General features: G+C 48.5%; 5 protein-coding genes across 6 annotated transcripts; 1 reads left to right on the plus strand and 4 right to left on the minus strand.

Annotated features, from left to right (window-relative positions):
* Window positions 1–40: 40 nt before the first annotated feature.
* Window positions 41–1,655, minus strand: LOC120445768 (lipoyltransferase 1, mitochondrial). The gene is made up of 3 exons (XM_039626363.2): window positions 1,086–1,655; window positions 478–939; window positions 41–415 (listed from the first exon to the last, which is right to left on the minus strand). The coding sequence occupies exons 1-3, from the start codon at window positions 1,650–1,652 to the stop codon at window positions 245–247; spliced, it is 1,200 nt and encodes a 399-aa protein (XP_039482297.1). The 5' UTR covers window positions 1,653–1,655; the 3' UTR covers window positions 41–244.
* Window positions 1,656–1,922: 267 nt separating this feature from the next.
* LOC120445770 lies at window positions 1,923–2,391 on the minus strand. The gene has a single exon (XM_039626368.2). It carries the CDS (start codon window positions 2,109–2,111, stop codon window positions 1,923–1,925), a length of 189 nt encoding a protein of 62 aa, XP_039482302.1. The 5' UTR covers window positions 2,112–2,391.
* Window positions 2,392–2,536: 145 nt separating this feature from the next.
* On the minus strand, window positions 2,537–3,140 carry LOC120445769. Of its 2 annotated transcripts, none has more exons than XM_039626364.2 (2): window positions 2,864–3,140; window positions 2,537–2,775 (listed from the first exon to the last, which is right to left on the minus strand). In XM_039626364.2, exons 1-2 carry the CDS (start codon window positions 2,993–2,995, stop codon window positions 2,665–2,667), a joined length of 243 nt encoding a protein of 80 aa, XP_039482298.1. In that variant the 5' UTR covers window positions 2,996–3,140; the 3' UTR covers window positions 2,537–2,664. The 2 variants fall into 2 exon arrangements, with proteins under 2 accessions (XP_039482298.1, XP_039482301.1); XM_039626367.2 differs by having other exon boundaries at window positions 2,894–3,093.
* A 138-nt stretch (window positions 3,141–3,278) lies between these two features.
* LOC120445767 (ubiquitin carboxyl-terminal hydrolase calypso) lies at window positions 3,279–5,099 on the plus strand. Its single transcript, XM_039626362.2, has 3 exons — window positions 3,279–3,417; window positions 3,481–3,766; window positions 3,826–5,099. The coding sequence occupies exons 2-3, from the start codon at window positions 3,574–3,576 to the stop codon at window positions 5,046–5,048; spliced, it is 1,416 nt and encodes a 471-aa protein (XP_039482296.1). The 5' UTR covers window positions 3,279–3,417; window positions 3,481–3,573; the 3' UTR covers window positions 5,049–5,099.
* Window positions 5,100–5,930: 831 nt separating this feature from the next.
* LOC120445764 (protein clueless) lies at window positions 5,931–12,873 on the minus strand. The gene is made up of 7 exons (XM_039626360.2): window positions 12,324–12,873; window positions 9,649–10,741; window positions 7,300–9,577; window positions 7,114–7,239; window positions 6,840–7,055; window positions 6,564–6,775; window positions 5,931–6,495 (listed from the first exon to the last, which is right to left on the minus strand). Exons 1-7 carry the CDS (start codon window positions 12,523–12,525, stop codon window positions 6,270–6,272), a joined length of 4,353 nt encoding a protein of 1,450 aa, XP_039482294.1. The 5' UTR covers window positions 12,526–12,873; the 3' UTR covers window positions 5,931–6,269.
* Window positions 12,874–13,055: the final 182 nt, after the last annotated feature.

Here is a 13,055-nt window from a genome sequence, read left to right on the forward strand (position 1 = left end):
GCGCTTCTTGGTTTGGGTTTTAAATAACACACCGGTTTGATTTGATATTCAATGTTTAAACATTTAATGCAGTTCTTTTATATAAAACGTGGTAACAAAAGTAAATAGTTTGTTTGTAAAACGCTTAAATACTATGTTAGTAATATGGTTTCTTGGAAAGATTATATCTACGATAACGTGGTTAGTGCTCTAAAAAGGATTATATATTTTTGTTGTTATTTTTTTCGAGCTAACACAACAGAAATCAAGCTGTTCCGTTTATTGCCTGCTTCACATTCGATGCGCTCACGAGCTTAAGGGCGCCAAGTATGCCGTTCAGGCTCTCCTCGTTGTAGGGTTTGCCCTGGAGCGGAGTGACCACCGGGACGAGCTGATCGCTCTGCGGCAGCTGGATGCCGATCTCTTTCATTAATCCCTAAAGTCAAATAAATGATGAGTCAAAATTCTTTTAAAAAAATAACAAAGGGACTATCTTACCGCCTCCACTTCCACGCTTAATTTCAGCTTCATGTCCTGCTCGTCGCCCTTCACCTCCAGATCCTTTTGCACGGTGAACTTGGGTGTCTTGCCGATGACCCAGTCCCAGGAGCTGTAGTTGGAGCGCAGTTCCTCAATGCCGGGGAACCATTTCTCCGTGGGATTGACCAGCTGGAAGCCGCGCTGCTGCATCGTCTGCGTGCTGCCGCCGTCCTCAAGCGTGGTTGCAGCCGTCCTCAAATACTCGTACCCCACGGCGGAGCGCAGCTGAGCAACGTTGACCGTGCGATTGACATCAACCAGGTTACGGATGGCCGACGGCACCGAAGCCGTGGCCTTGCTTATGTAATTGGCCGGCTCCCGCACCAGAGATTCGCCCAAGTGCAGTTTGTTGGCGCTGGCCAGAATGGTGCAGTGATGGTACGAGTTCGGGTGTCCCAGCTTGGCCGCAGTACCGGAAATCTGTAATTGAACAAGGGCATACTCGTTGAGTGGGTAAATAATGACCAGATGCACAACCCCAGCTGTTGGTTAAGTGGGCTGACGCTAATGTGCGGGATCAGCTGAGGTCGCATCATTCGTTGATAAGAGCCACCGCTCCTCCTCACCTTTTTATTCATCACTACAATGTCGTCGCGCTCATTTATCTCCGCCTTGATGGCCCACTCGCGGAACAAGGCCCTGGTCACGATGTTCAGGTTGTACTTGCGATCGTAACGCTCGCGGGGCGAGAAAAACGTGCAGTTCAGGTTCCCAAGATCATGGTACACTGCTCCACCGCCACTATTGCGGCGGGCAAGTGTGATGCCGCGCTCCACCAGTCGCGAAACATTGGCCTCGGTGAAGGGATTCTGGTGGCGTCCAATTACCACGCACGGATCGTTGGCCCACAGCAGCAGCACATGATGGCGGCTGAAGTCAAAGTTCTTGTACAGCCAATCCTCCAGAGCGAGATTGGTGAACACATCGCTAGACTGCGAGATGAACACGGACTTCTTGATCTCCGAATCGGGCACTACGGGCGGCGGCTGGCGCTTCTGCTTCCTGGTCTCCTGCTCCTGCTGACCAGCCGGCGGTGGCTGCACTCCGCTGGATGCCAGGCGCGTAACCTGACCGGCGGAACAGAGCAGCAGCCGCAGCTGGCTGAAATTGCGTTGCAAAAGTGCACTCATCATGGCTTACACAAGGAAGTGGGGCGTACGGGCGTGTGATTTCTGTTGCCAGGTGATATGAGACACAGTGCACTTGCAAGCGAAACAAGGTCAATGGTGTCGAAAAAAGCTCTTGACGGGTTGGTTCGTTGGTTTGGTTTGTTGGTTGGTTTTTTGCGGTTCTCTGCCTGGTTCTTGTGGGGTCTGTGTGCGCTCTTCTTTAGGTTATGTATGGTCTACTATCTACGCTATGTATTCGTTTTGGTCTTTAAATGGCTTTGGTCGCTCTGGACTTTAGACTGTGGCGCTCTTGGTGCCTCGGGATGTGTTTGCAGCCACGGAGCTGGCGGAGATGAGATATTCGTGCAGGGCGGGCGTCTGATGCAGCCACTTCCAGGTTTGATGCAGACCACAGACACGCTTACGGAGACCCAGGCAGTCCTTGTTGGCACAGTTCACTGGCATACTACGCCTCACACCCATCCAGATGGGGGATACAACGGATCCGGTGTTTACAGGGGGCCGCAGCGTTACGGGGCCCAAGAAAGATGGCTAAAGGTTTTCCTTTTCAGCTGGCACGGAAATTTTCCACTCTTTGTTCGCGGCGGTCGGTTACTCGAGGGGAACGGGGCGGGGGTAAGGCGGATGATCGCAGTGGGCGGGGGTAGCAGTTATAGCACAAACAAACGAACACAGAGACGATCGGCTCGAAAAGCAGCTGCGCGTGTGGAAATATCACGACCGATTGGCTTTCGTTGTAGATGAGTAGTGGTGCTCGCTGCTCTTGTTCTTTCTCGATGGCCCCCCGAGTGCCATTCGCAGCGAACGCCAAAAGCTCCGCTGTACATATGGTCGGTCAGTAAAAAAAAAAACAAAACACAATAACGGCACTCTGGCGCCGCAATTAATTCATTTGAATCAATTTAATTCGAACTTGAATAATTTACGCTAAACATGTGGGATAATCCGAAACGTCTAAAACAGCTGTGACATTAACTTGTGTTACATTTTATGAGCAGCAGTCTTTGGGGACCCTTCAGTTTGGAATACCCCCGTTGTTGATGTACGCCGCCTCTACGGGATCGATTGGCTTGCGGGCAAACCGTGCCGGCAGCTCGTAGTCCTCGATTGCCGGTCCACCAGCCAACTATATACAGAAGAGACGAGCACAAAATTAGTTATGATGCCCAGAAGAAGCCGTGGTATTGTGTAGAAATGAAATGGGCTGGGTTAACCTTTTTGCCTCCTGCTGGCTGGGAACTTGCCTGCTGGTTTGCTGTCTGGGCGCCAGGCACTCCCGCTCCACCCTTGCGGAAGTGTATAAGCGGTACCCGCTTGGCCAGCGCCACTAGTGTTGGTCGAACCATCTCAACAGCAATTAGATTTCAACCAAAATCGAAGGAAAGAGTAAAAGTTACGTGAATAACAGCTGACTATAAACTCTTACACGGGCTGCCACATCGTTGAAATTGTATGCCATTCGCCGTGCAACGGCTGACTATCGTTATTGAAATGTAGGCGGGGTACTGTGAATGGCAAAAACAGATAAGAGGAAGCGCAAAAAACTATTTTCGTCCAAATCGGCAATATTGTTATATTTAAATTGAATTATGGACAAAAGATAGCCAGCTGCCAACGCGCCTAACTTCCAAACGGATATCTTCGCTATGTGGATTGTCAAGGTTTATTGTAAAACTAGATATCCATCTTCCTTCTCGGCTATACAACAATAATGACAACTGCCGCTTACGAAAACAAACAATTGAAGTCATTTTTATAAGTTGAACCGGTAACTATATCATTTGCTTATTATTTTGCCAGACAAACTTATGCGTTAACATTCTTTAAATAGATTTCACAGTGTAGGCCTCTCCGCTGTGCGCCAAAAACGAATTAAAAATAGGATCTGGGATACTTTTGCATCAAAAGTACAAGCCATTACAATATGAACGCTGCTGGAGGAGGTAGTGGCTCCCAGGCGGCCGGAGCGGCGGGAGTCAACAGCAGTCTCAGCCACAATGCGCTGCTATCCACGGCATCAGGAGCCACCACTATGCCTATGGCACAGCTGGCAGACGGTTGGTTGGAGCTGGAGTCCGACCCAGGCCTCTTCACACTGTTGCTTAAGGATTTTGGCTGTAATTTATTAAAATATGTCTTGTTCCACACATCCTATTAAAATGCCTACCATCCTTAGGTCACGATGTACAGGTGGAGGAGGTGTACGACCTACAGAAACCCATCGAGAGTCCCTATGGTTTCATATTTCTCTTTCGCTGGATCGAAGAGCGGCGTGCCAGACGCAAAATTGTGGAGACCACTGCTGAGATATTCGTCAAGGACGAGGAGGCCATTTCCAGCATATTCTTCGCACAGCAGGTAGTGCCCAACAGCTGTGCCACACACGCCTTGCTCTCGGTGCTCTTGAACTGCAACGAGAACAATCTGCAGCTGGGCGACACCCTCAGTCGACTGAAAGCCCACACCAAAGGCATGAGTCCGGAGAACAAGGGGTTGGCTATTGGCAACACTCCAGAGCTGGCTTGTGCCCACAACTCGCACGCAATGCCGCAGGCCCGGCGACGGCTAGAACGGACTGGAGCTGGTGTCTCCAGCTGCCGCTTCACCGGCGAGGCGTTTCACTTCGTTAGCTTTGTGCCTATCAATGGACAACTGTTTGAGCTGGATGGTTTGAAGCCGTATCCCATGAATCACGGCGGTTGGGAGGATAGCGAGGATTGGACAGACAAATTCCGACGCGTGATGGCGGAGCGACTGGGAATAGCTACTGGCGAACAGGACATACGCTTTAACCTCATGGCCGTAGTGCCGGACAGGCGGATTGCCATAACACATAAACTTAAGATGCTGCGCACAAACCAGGCAATTGTGTCCGGAACACTGCAAAAACTTCTAAAGGCCGACGAACAGGGCGAATCGGGGAACGGAGATTCACAACGTCCGGATACACCCACCACGTTATTAGAGCCGAGCGCTTTCACCGCACGGGATCTACAATCGCTTCTCAAGAACCTGGACACAGAAATAGCCATCAATGAACAGCACCTGGCCGACGAAAACGATCGGAGGCATATGTTTAAGGTGGATGCCAGTCGACGCACCCATAACTACGATAAGTTCATCTGCACGTTCCTCTCTATGCTGGCGCACCAGGGAGTCCTGGGCGAGCTGGTTAGCCAGCATCTACTTCCCTCGAAGAAGGTCAGTGGCCAGGGCGCAGCCAATCGGATCAGCAAGCAGAGCACCACCGCGAGTGCGGGCGGAAGCACCACAGGAGCCACTGCATCCACGCCCAAGACTCAGCAACAGCAGGCTGCGGCCGCTAAGAATGGCAAATCACCAAGCAAAACGCCGGGCAGAAGGCGAAAGGGACGCAACAAGTGCAGAAAACGGAAATAGGCGTTCAGCATGTATACGTTTTTAAGAATACAGTTTGCATTTTTAAGATTATTCATTCCAGTATTGTTTTTCTACAATTTCCCCACCAAGAAGCACCCTTATTTACCCATAAGTTGCGATAAGTTTAGTTTTAGTGACATTCAAATGCAGTTTCTTTTTAAATACGAAATCAACTTGGCAGCTTCATTTTTATTTGATCGCATTTCGATCTTTTTAATAATAAAAAATCATTTTGTTCGTATGAATAAATTTTCATGTGGTCCTTGATACACTAAGGACTCAAATATGTATGCATTACATATGAATAATATATATTTTCTGATATATATCTATATGATAGTTGTATAACAAAAACGTAATGCTTCAATAATTCCTCTGGTTTCATATTCCAATCGGGTGAATCCTAACGTTATTGTAAAATATTTAGTTGCACTCGTTGTAAAGTTGATTCAACAAAAACAATGCATAAAACAAGAGAACGCTATAGTCGATTTACTCGACTATCACATACCCGTTACATAGACAATGGGGTGCTAGGACGATATATCCAACATTTTTTGGCATGGCGGTAGAAATTGGAAAGTAAATTAGTAACAAAATAATGATGCTTAATATAGACGGACAGATTGAGTCGGCTAATGATCTTGATACAGAATATATCTTCCTGCGGCATAATTTTCAACGAATCTAGTAACGGGTATAGTTACGTGCAATTGATTACAAACTATAAAAGGCATTTGACGGGTTTGCAAATGGTTGGCAAAACATATAGGTGTTAGAGCTAGACGACTTTTCGCGTTTAAAAAACAGGTCAACTTTCTGTAATAGCTGATTTTTGGGTGATATCGGGTTTTTGGGTTGGATACTTAATAGTGTTGCTGATAGTTTGCTTGACTAAGTCTAAAAGTATTTTATTGACCTATTCCATAAATGGTAATAGGACGTTCTATGCGTATTCTTAAATACGACGCGATGCGATGTGTGTGAGCAGTACAAGAGCAGCCTTTAAGAAAAACATATACAATTATGTTTTATTACGATGTTGGTACTTTTTGATGTTGCAGTTGGTGGTAGGTCATTGCTGTAGTAGTTCAAAACATGAATGCATTAATTTTGCTCAGTCCCAAAATACGATTAACGATACGGCAATGCAATGAACAGGCGACAAATTTTGTGACTTGTTGGGACTTTCGATTGTTAAACATCGCCCTCCTGGAGTGTTCAACTTGAAGTCGCCTCAGTGGCTGCCGCCGCCTTTTCGCCATTTGTTAGCTGCGTGCCTGCTTCTGCCTGCTCCTTAACATCCTTAGGGTCCGCATCCTCGGGCTCACCATTGTTGTTAGCAGCAGCCACAATGGAGTTAATAGCATCATTTACCTCGTTCTCGGGGCTATCGGCCTTGAAATGCTTTTCGATTTCACTGCGCACCTTCACAATGTCTTTTCGGCTATGGAATAGTTAAATATAATACAAGTAAGAATAACCCTTGTTAAAGGCAACCCAATTTTGTCTCACCTTATCTTTACGAACAGAATGCCATTGATGGTGTTCAACATGTCCAGGACCGAGCCCATCGACGGTGGTGTGATGTGGATGGGTGGCAGGTCACTGGTCAGTTTGCCACTGGAATAGATATCGTTCATCTTGCGCTGCAGCAGCACAGCTTGCTGGGTCAGTAGGCGCAGGCACTCGGCAGAATCCCTGGTCTTCTCGTGGTTCTCGCCCAACTGTTTAGATTATAAAATTAGTATCAAGCTTGATTTCCCGACAGCTAGTTTAGTTTACACCCACCTGAGACTTGTAGAAAGAGTATGTTTCCTTCTCGTTGTTCAACGCTGACCGGAAGTCGCCCATGCAGGACTGTGTGCGGGCCATCAGGTGATAGCTGAGTGCCACAGGCATAGCCTTGTCGCCAAAGTATTTCAGATTCAGCTTGAGGGCATGCTCAATAAACCGCAGGGACAACTCGTATTCGCCCAGTGCATGCAAAATCAAACTGATGTTGCTCTGGAAATAAAGGCATGTTGCGGTTTAATCAGATTTTTTACTAACTTGGTGAACTTACATCGATCAGTGCCACTTCCGGATGATCTTCGCCACAGATGAGCACCATCAGATAGCGAGCTCTGTACAGCAGCTTAAGGGACATTCCCACATGTCCGTTAGCGAACGAATAGAGTGATAGGTGTGTCTAAAGAAAGAAGAATACAAATATTAGTTGAACTTAAAAGGCACAGCTAAGGGCACATACGTATTCCAAAATGGTCGAGGGATGGTCCATGCCGTTCACCCGCTCGCTCATGATCACTGCTCGCTGTTGGATCGCTAGAGCATCTTGGGCATCACCCAAGAGGTAGCTGAGCCTGGCTAGCATGCGCAAGCAGGATCCGTTTTCCTGGTGCAATGCCCCAAAGACGTTGTTCAGCAGGTTGAGTGCTCCGCTGATTAGCTCATAGCCCTCCTTAAACATACCCTGTTGGATCTTCGCCTGACCCGTGGTGTAGAAGTTATAGGCGTCGGTGGCCCGGGGACTAATGTGCTTCACAACTGGGAACACATTGACGACGTCGTCGTCGCCAAAGGTTGGCTTGTGCTTGGACTCGAAGTTGTACTCTCGCAGCAGCACCTGAATGCCAACCTTCAGACAGAAGGCGCGCAGCAAACTGATACGCAGGATGCCGTACTTGGATACCGCCGTCTCAATCGAGTCGCAGTCCAATTCCCAGTCCCAGTAGACCTTGGCCTCCTTACGAATTTGCTGCCACAGGGATCGGGGCGTCACCAGGGTCCAATCCGAGACGGATGAGCCATTGGAGGTGCCAGACGAGCTGCCGTTTTGATTGCCAGTCGACTGCTGTTGCTGCTGACCCTTTCCGCCCTTGGAGGTCTTGTGCTTGTTGTGCTTTCCGCCGTTCCCGCGTTTCTTATGCGCCTCCTCGCTGCTCACGGCCGGATTGACGGGTCCGTTGGTCAGCAGACAGTTGAGGAAGTGGCTGATGGCAGCTGAGAGGTGCAGCGGCTCTGTATTCTGCATGTACGTATAGTAGATGTGCTTGGTGGCCCGTACGATCAGCTCGAGGACAGCGATCCTGTGCAGGTAATCCATGCGAGGCATTTGTCCTAAGATTTTGATAACCTTGCCCAAGTAACGCACGTTGATGCCGTGACTGTGCAAGGATTCGGTTAGACTCTGGCCATCGATTGGTGGCGAAGAATGAGTCATATGTTCCTTGATGAAGGCGGGTATCTGCTTAAGGACGAGGAACTCGGCTGCTTCCTGTACGAGCACCTTCTGTTTGGCCAGCGAGCTGCAGGTGCCCTCCTCGCCATCCACGTGACGGATGCCGGGCGAGAACACATCGGGGTTGAAGCGGAAGTCAAACTCTTTCTCCTTCAGCGAGCCAACGGCGGCGCAGGCCCGTTTAACTACCTCGGCAGCTTGCACCTCGTTCGATGTAGCTACATTGGACTGTGCCTCCCGAATGGCATTAACCATGGCCTCGGCGGTCTTTGATTCGCCGGCCGTGGACTGCGCCTTCTCCTCGTTCTCTTCGTTCTTCTCCTCCTTAACGACGGTTTTATCAGCTCCGTTTACTTTACTTGCTGCCTCTGCTCCTTCTAAAGCTGGAACAGGTTTGCCCTCCGTTTTTTCAGACTGCTTCTTGGCATTAAGCTGCTGCAGGTGCACAGCGGCAATTCGGATAAAGCTGACATGACGATCCTCGATAAACGCTTCCAGCAGCTCTTGGCGCAGGCAGCACAGCTTGTGCCGGTGCTCGATAGGGAAGCCCATATCAACCAATTCCTTGCTCAGATGCACGTCCTGAAGCTTTAGGAAGTTCACGTCTGGCGGGAAGGTGCGCAACAAATCGAGGATGTAGTGGCGGCCATCATTACCAATAATGCCCTTGCACTCCACCGAGGAGCACAGCTCCACGGGTTCATCCCGCTCATTAAGCACGGCGTGTGGCAAGATCTTCAGATGCTTTCCGGCTTGTCTAAGAAGCTCCAAGTACTTGGGATGGCTGAGCACCGTCTTGCCAAAGTCAATGGAGCCGTAGACCACGCTTTGTTCTTGCTCTCGCTCTAGAATTCCGGGGATAATTGATTGGGCGGTAACGCGGTAGCCGCGATAATCAATTACCACGGTTCCCAGGGTGTATAATCCTTCAACATCAACGGCGTTATAGACACGCACGCCGTGCAGATCGTATCGTGGGGCAACAAAGGCAGCTGCGTCGCCGCCCAGTTCCTTGTAATGGTCTCTTACGTCGAAGCCCAACGAAAAGAAGATATTGTTCCAAATGAACATCTGCATTTTGGGATCCTCGCCGGGATTAATGGCCAGCACATTGCCGTCGATAACGGCCATGGCGCCCCTCGTGGCGGCGGTCACAAAGTCTCCGTGCACCTTGAAGATGGCGCGCTCGCGCAGCAAGCGCTCCGGTAGTGTCTTACGCGGCAGTTCCCTCGTCGTCTGCAGCTCCTCGTTCCAGTCGCGTGTCTGTCCGGGGATGTGCTCTTCGTAGCTGTGGGATGAAAGAACCAAGGGTACAAATTAATAATTATACTATATAAACTTATACTATTGAAAACGTACCCTAATTTTGAGCTGAATGCATCCTCGGCCCGAATGGCGTCCACTGTGTGCTCCAGGGTGGGAGATGCCCACTGGTACACCTGGTATGGCGTGGCTACCCGTTCGAAGGCATGACGCATGGTGCGTCGCTTCTGGATGGTCTGGAAGGCACGTCGGAACGATGGTGATATGTGGGAAAGCAGATCGATCAGCGAGTGGCTGAGGTGACTGGGATTGTCGGGCTTGGGATTAAAGGTGTCGTCTGTCGACTGGTTGATGTAGAAGCCCTTGGAGCAGGCTGAGATGTGGAATCGTTTCTCCTCCATGGTGACAACGTACAGATACATGAGGTCACCGTGCAGCTTGCGGGGACCGGGTGGCGGGTTCCAGGCGGATGTAGTCAGTACCTTGAGGGCCTGTGGTCCCTTAGCGTTCTTCACATTCGGATGCAATGGCAGAAGTGGCGGCTCACTTACACCGGGAGTCACATACTCCGGCGGCGTGCAGTCCACAGAATCCGGTCGCGTTTTCTTCTTGTCCAACAAGTCACCCTGGGTGATCGTGTTTAAGTAAGTCAGCGACGTACAGTCAATGCCATTGTACGCATCGGCCGGATCAAGGTTTTTGAGAAGATCACGGACATGGCGCACATGAATACGGGCCTCTCGCATGGTGTAAGGCTCTTCTACCACCTTGATGGTCGAGCCCTGCTCCAGGTTACTGATTGCCTTCAGTTCGGCGAAATTGTCAAGCGTCGCGTTGTCCAGCTGCAGCGAGAAGCATGTGCGATGGCACGTCTCCTCGCGGTCCATCAGCAGCTGATGGATCTCCTGCACCAGCTCCATGCTAGACAGCTGCACGCACAGCAGGTCCGCGCCGGGACTGCTGATGTTCACCGTGATGCCAACGTCCTGCAGGGCGTCCAGATCAATGTCCTCGCCATCCGCCTCGGCATCCGGTGCTCCTCCGTCTTCCAGCTTCTCCACATTGGCATTGGCATCGGCATCGGGATTGTCCTCAGCTGCATCCTCCGCTGTGGACTTCTCGGCGTGTCCGTTGCTCAGCACGGCTTCGGTTGTTGGTTCGGGCGGGCTTTTGTTGCGGTTCTTCTTGCCTGCATGGGGCAAAAAAAAGTAATTTGTTAGTCAATATTGGAAAAGGCATTGTGTAACCTATTCGATGTATAGGGGAAAACGTGAACTTTGGACCGACTTTTGTTTCCATGTCTCTAAGAAGAATCTTGCATGAATCTATTATTTATACTAGACAAGCCGTTCTTGAGTCGCTCGCAAAGGGTTTCATAGGGTTTGGAGGATGAACTTGTTCCACATAATTCTGGTAAAATACGGATCTTGGTTAGTTTGTATTTTAAATAATACTTTTGAAAAGAATAAGATTAAAATAGATAATTCTCAAATATTTCCTATTGCCAAGCATTAACATTTCTGCCAAGTTCATGTTATAATTTATGTGTTTCACATTCTTTATCTATAAATAATGGTTTTATGCTATAAAATAAAATGTAATATGCATAAAGTTTTAGTATTAAATTTTGAGAATATTTGAAAAATTGTTATTTATGTAGAGCAATCAGGAAGTTTAAGGAAATGCGCGTTAATTTTAAAAGTGAAGAGTATTAGTCTCTACCTCCTGGTTTCGAATTTTACATAACTAAACTGTTCTCATACATTCGCCGCTTAGTGTAGATGAGTTCGCCGGCAAGCACACTGCATGTACATATGTTTGTGTGTATGCCTATGTACATTGTTTTACAGCAAAACAGCAGAAAAACAAACAGAAGGAGACAGCGGGCTGATAAGGCCAAAGGGGCCGGATTCGTTCGGAGTCCGTACGAACAGTCCGTACGAACAGTCCGCCAAATAATCCAATCTCCTTTCGATCTCTCATCTCTCAGGAAAATGGAATCGGTTTAACACGACCATGCTAATTTCAACAGCCGTATACTAAATTACAGCACTGTGAGGTACACAGAGATAGATAGTGAGAGAGAGGGAGGGACAAAGAGAGAGTGCGAGAGGCAAAGAGAGTGGGAGAGGAGAAAGCAAAAGTGATAAGTACAATGTTCATTAACCGCAAGGGAATCAGAGAAAGAAAGAGACGAAGTCTAGAGCGATGCGTCTACGGATAGAAAACATGATTTACATAATTGTCGAACAATTTGCGTGTGTTAAGTGCATGCATTTCGGGCCGCGCACGTGTTAATTGTAGGTTAAACGCAACAGAAATCCACCCGGGGGGTTAATGAACATTTCGCCGTCGTTGCCGGGTTAATAACATGTGCGTTGCCATGCCAAGAGGAAGAGAGAGTGAAAGAGGTAGGGAGCAACACACTTGCAGTTCTCACACACGCACTTAACTCCAATACACACACTCACACATTTACGATTGCAATTGTAACGCACGCGGTTTTTAGAGAGGAAGGGGAGGGAAGACTCGTAAAAGGGGTGGAGGGGTAGCTGTAGACAACGGGCGCCGCTTTTAAGGCATAATAGGGGAGAAGAAGCCCATTACGTAATGTTAAAAATGTTATGTGATTGGCTTTTGTGGCAAATAAAATATTGAGGCAGTTTCCAAGGTAGCAAAAAAAAAGGGGAGGTGAGGATGGGTTGGTGAGTGGGTGGGAGGGTGGTTGGTTGGTTAAATGGACATGGGCGTAGGCGGAAAGTTTAACGCACCTTTCTTCTTCCCAGCCGGCCCGTCGGCAGCCGTGCCATTGCCATTGACCAAGTTCTGATTCGAGTTCTGCTGATTTGGATTCAGATTCTTTTTGCCGCCGGCCGTGTTGTTGTTCTCCTTGGCCTTGCCGCTTGCCTTTGTTGCTGTTGCATCGCCCGTGGCCGTTGCATTTGAATTCTTTGCCTCCGTCTCAAGCGCCATGCTACTGCTTCACCTGCTAGCCAAAAACTCAACAAAACCAGCGGAGGAGACACAGAGTTCTAGTTCACGTTTCTTCTTTTTTTTTTGGCCCGTCCGTCCGTGTTACACAACTCTAACCGCTCGCCGAGCTCGGGATGATTTCGGTTCGATTTTGAGTGTCTTTCTGGTTGATTGCGAACGTGATTGTTGTTTGGTTAACGATCTCGTACGCATCTATGACAAGTGGGTCTTTGGTAGTTTTGTTCTTTTCAGCACATTACTTATCGAGGATATAAATCGGCCGATTCGCTAGAAAATAACGCGTTATGTTGTTGACGGCTGAGAGTGTGACCACCGGCTGAATGTTTAAATATACCTCTGGAAGTGGCCGTGGTGCGGTATTTTATTTGGTATTTAGTTATTTGCAGTTTATTAATGAAGGGGGATTACAACTAGTGATGGGGGTCCAATGCACGAACAAACACGATACTAACATATAGTATTAATTTTTTTTTTTTTTTAAATAATGGAGTTCTTTTTAATATGAGTAA

The sequence above is a fragment of the Drosophila santomea genome, chromosome 2R, assembly GCF_016746245.2.
Source record: "Drosophila santomea strain STO CAGO 1482 chromosome 2R, Prin_Dsan_1.1, whole genome shotgun sequence".
Lineage (NCBI taxonomy): Eukaryota > Metazoa > Arthropoda > Insecta > Diptera > Drosophilidae > Drosophila > Drosophila santomea.

Coding starts and splice junctions, on each gene's coding strand:
- LOC120445768 (XM_039626363.2), bottom strand. CDS start 1,652: ATGATGAGTGCACTTTTGCAACGCAATTTCAGCCAGCTGCGGCTGCTG. Junction 940..1,085: donor TTGTAGTGATGAATAAAAAG/GTGAGGAGGAGC, acceptor GTTCAATTACAG/ATTTCCGGTACTGCGGCCAA. Junction 416..477: donor TAAGCGTGGAAGTGGAGGCG/GTAAGATAGTCC, acceptor ATTTGACTTTAG/GGATTAATGAAAGAGATCGG.
- LOC120445770 (XM_039626368.2), bottom strand. CDS start 2,111: ATGGGTGTGAGGCGTAGTATGCCAGTGAACTGTGCCAACAAGGACTGC.
- LOC120445769 (XM_039626364.2), bottom strand. CDS start 2,995: ATGGTTCGACCAACACTAGTGGCGCTGGCCAAGCGGGTACCGCTTATA. Junction 2,776..2,863: donor AGCCAGCAGGAGGCAAAAAG/GTTAACCCAGCC, acceptor TTCTGTATATAG/TTGGCTGGTGGACCGGCAAT.
- LOC120445767 (XM_039626362.2), top strand. CDS start 3,574: ATGAACGCTGCTGGAGGAGGTAGTGGCTCCCAGGCGGCCGGAGCGGCG. Junction 3,767..3,825: donor GTTGCTTAAGGATTTTGGCT/GTAATTTATTAA, acceptor TACCATCCTTAG/GTCACGATGTACAGGTGGAG.
- LOC120445764 (XM_039626360.2), bottom strand. CDS start 12,525: ATGGCGCTTGAGACGGAGGCAAAGAATTCAAATGCAACGGCCACGGGC. Junction 6,776..6,839: donor ACTCTTTCTACAAGTCTCAG/GTGGGTGTAAAC, acceptor TAATCTAAACAG/TTGGGCGAGAACCACGAGAA. Junction 6,496..6,563: donor ATTCTGTTCGTAAAGATAAG/GTGAGACAAAAT, acceptor ACTATTCCATAG/CCGAAAAGACATTGTGAAGG.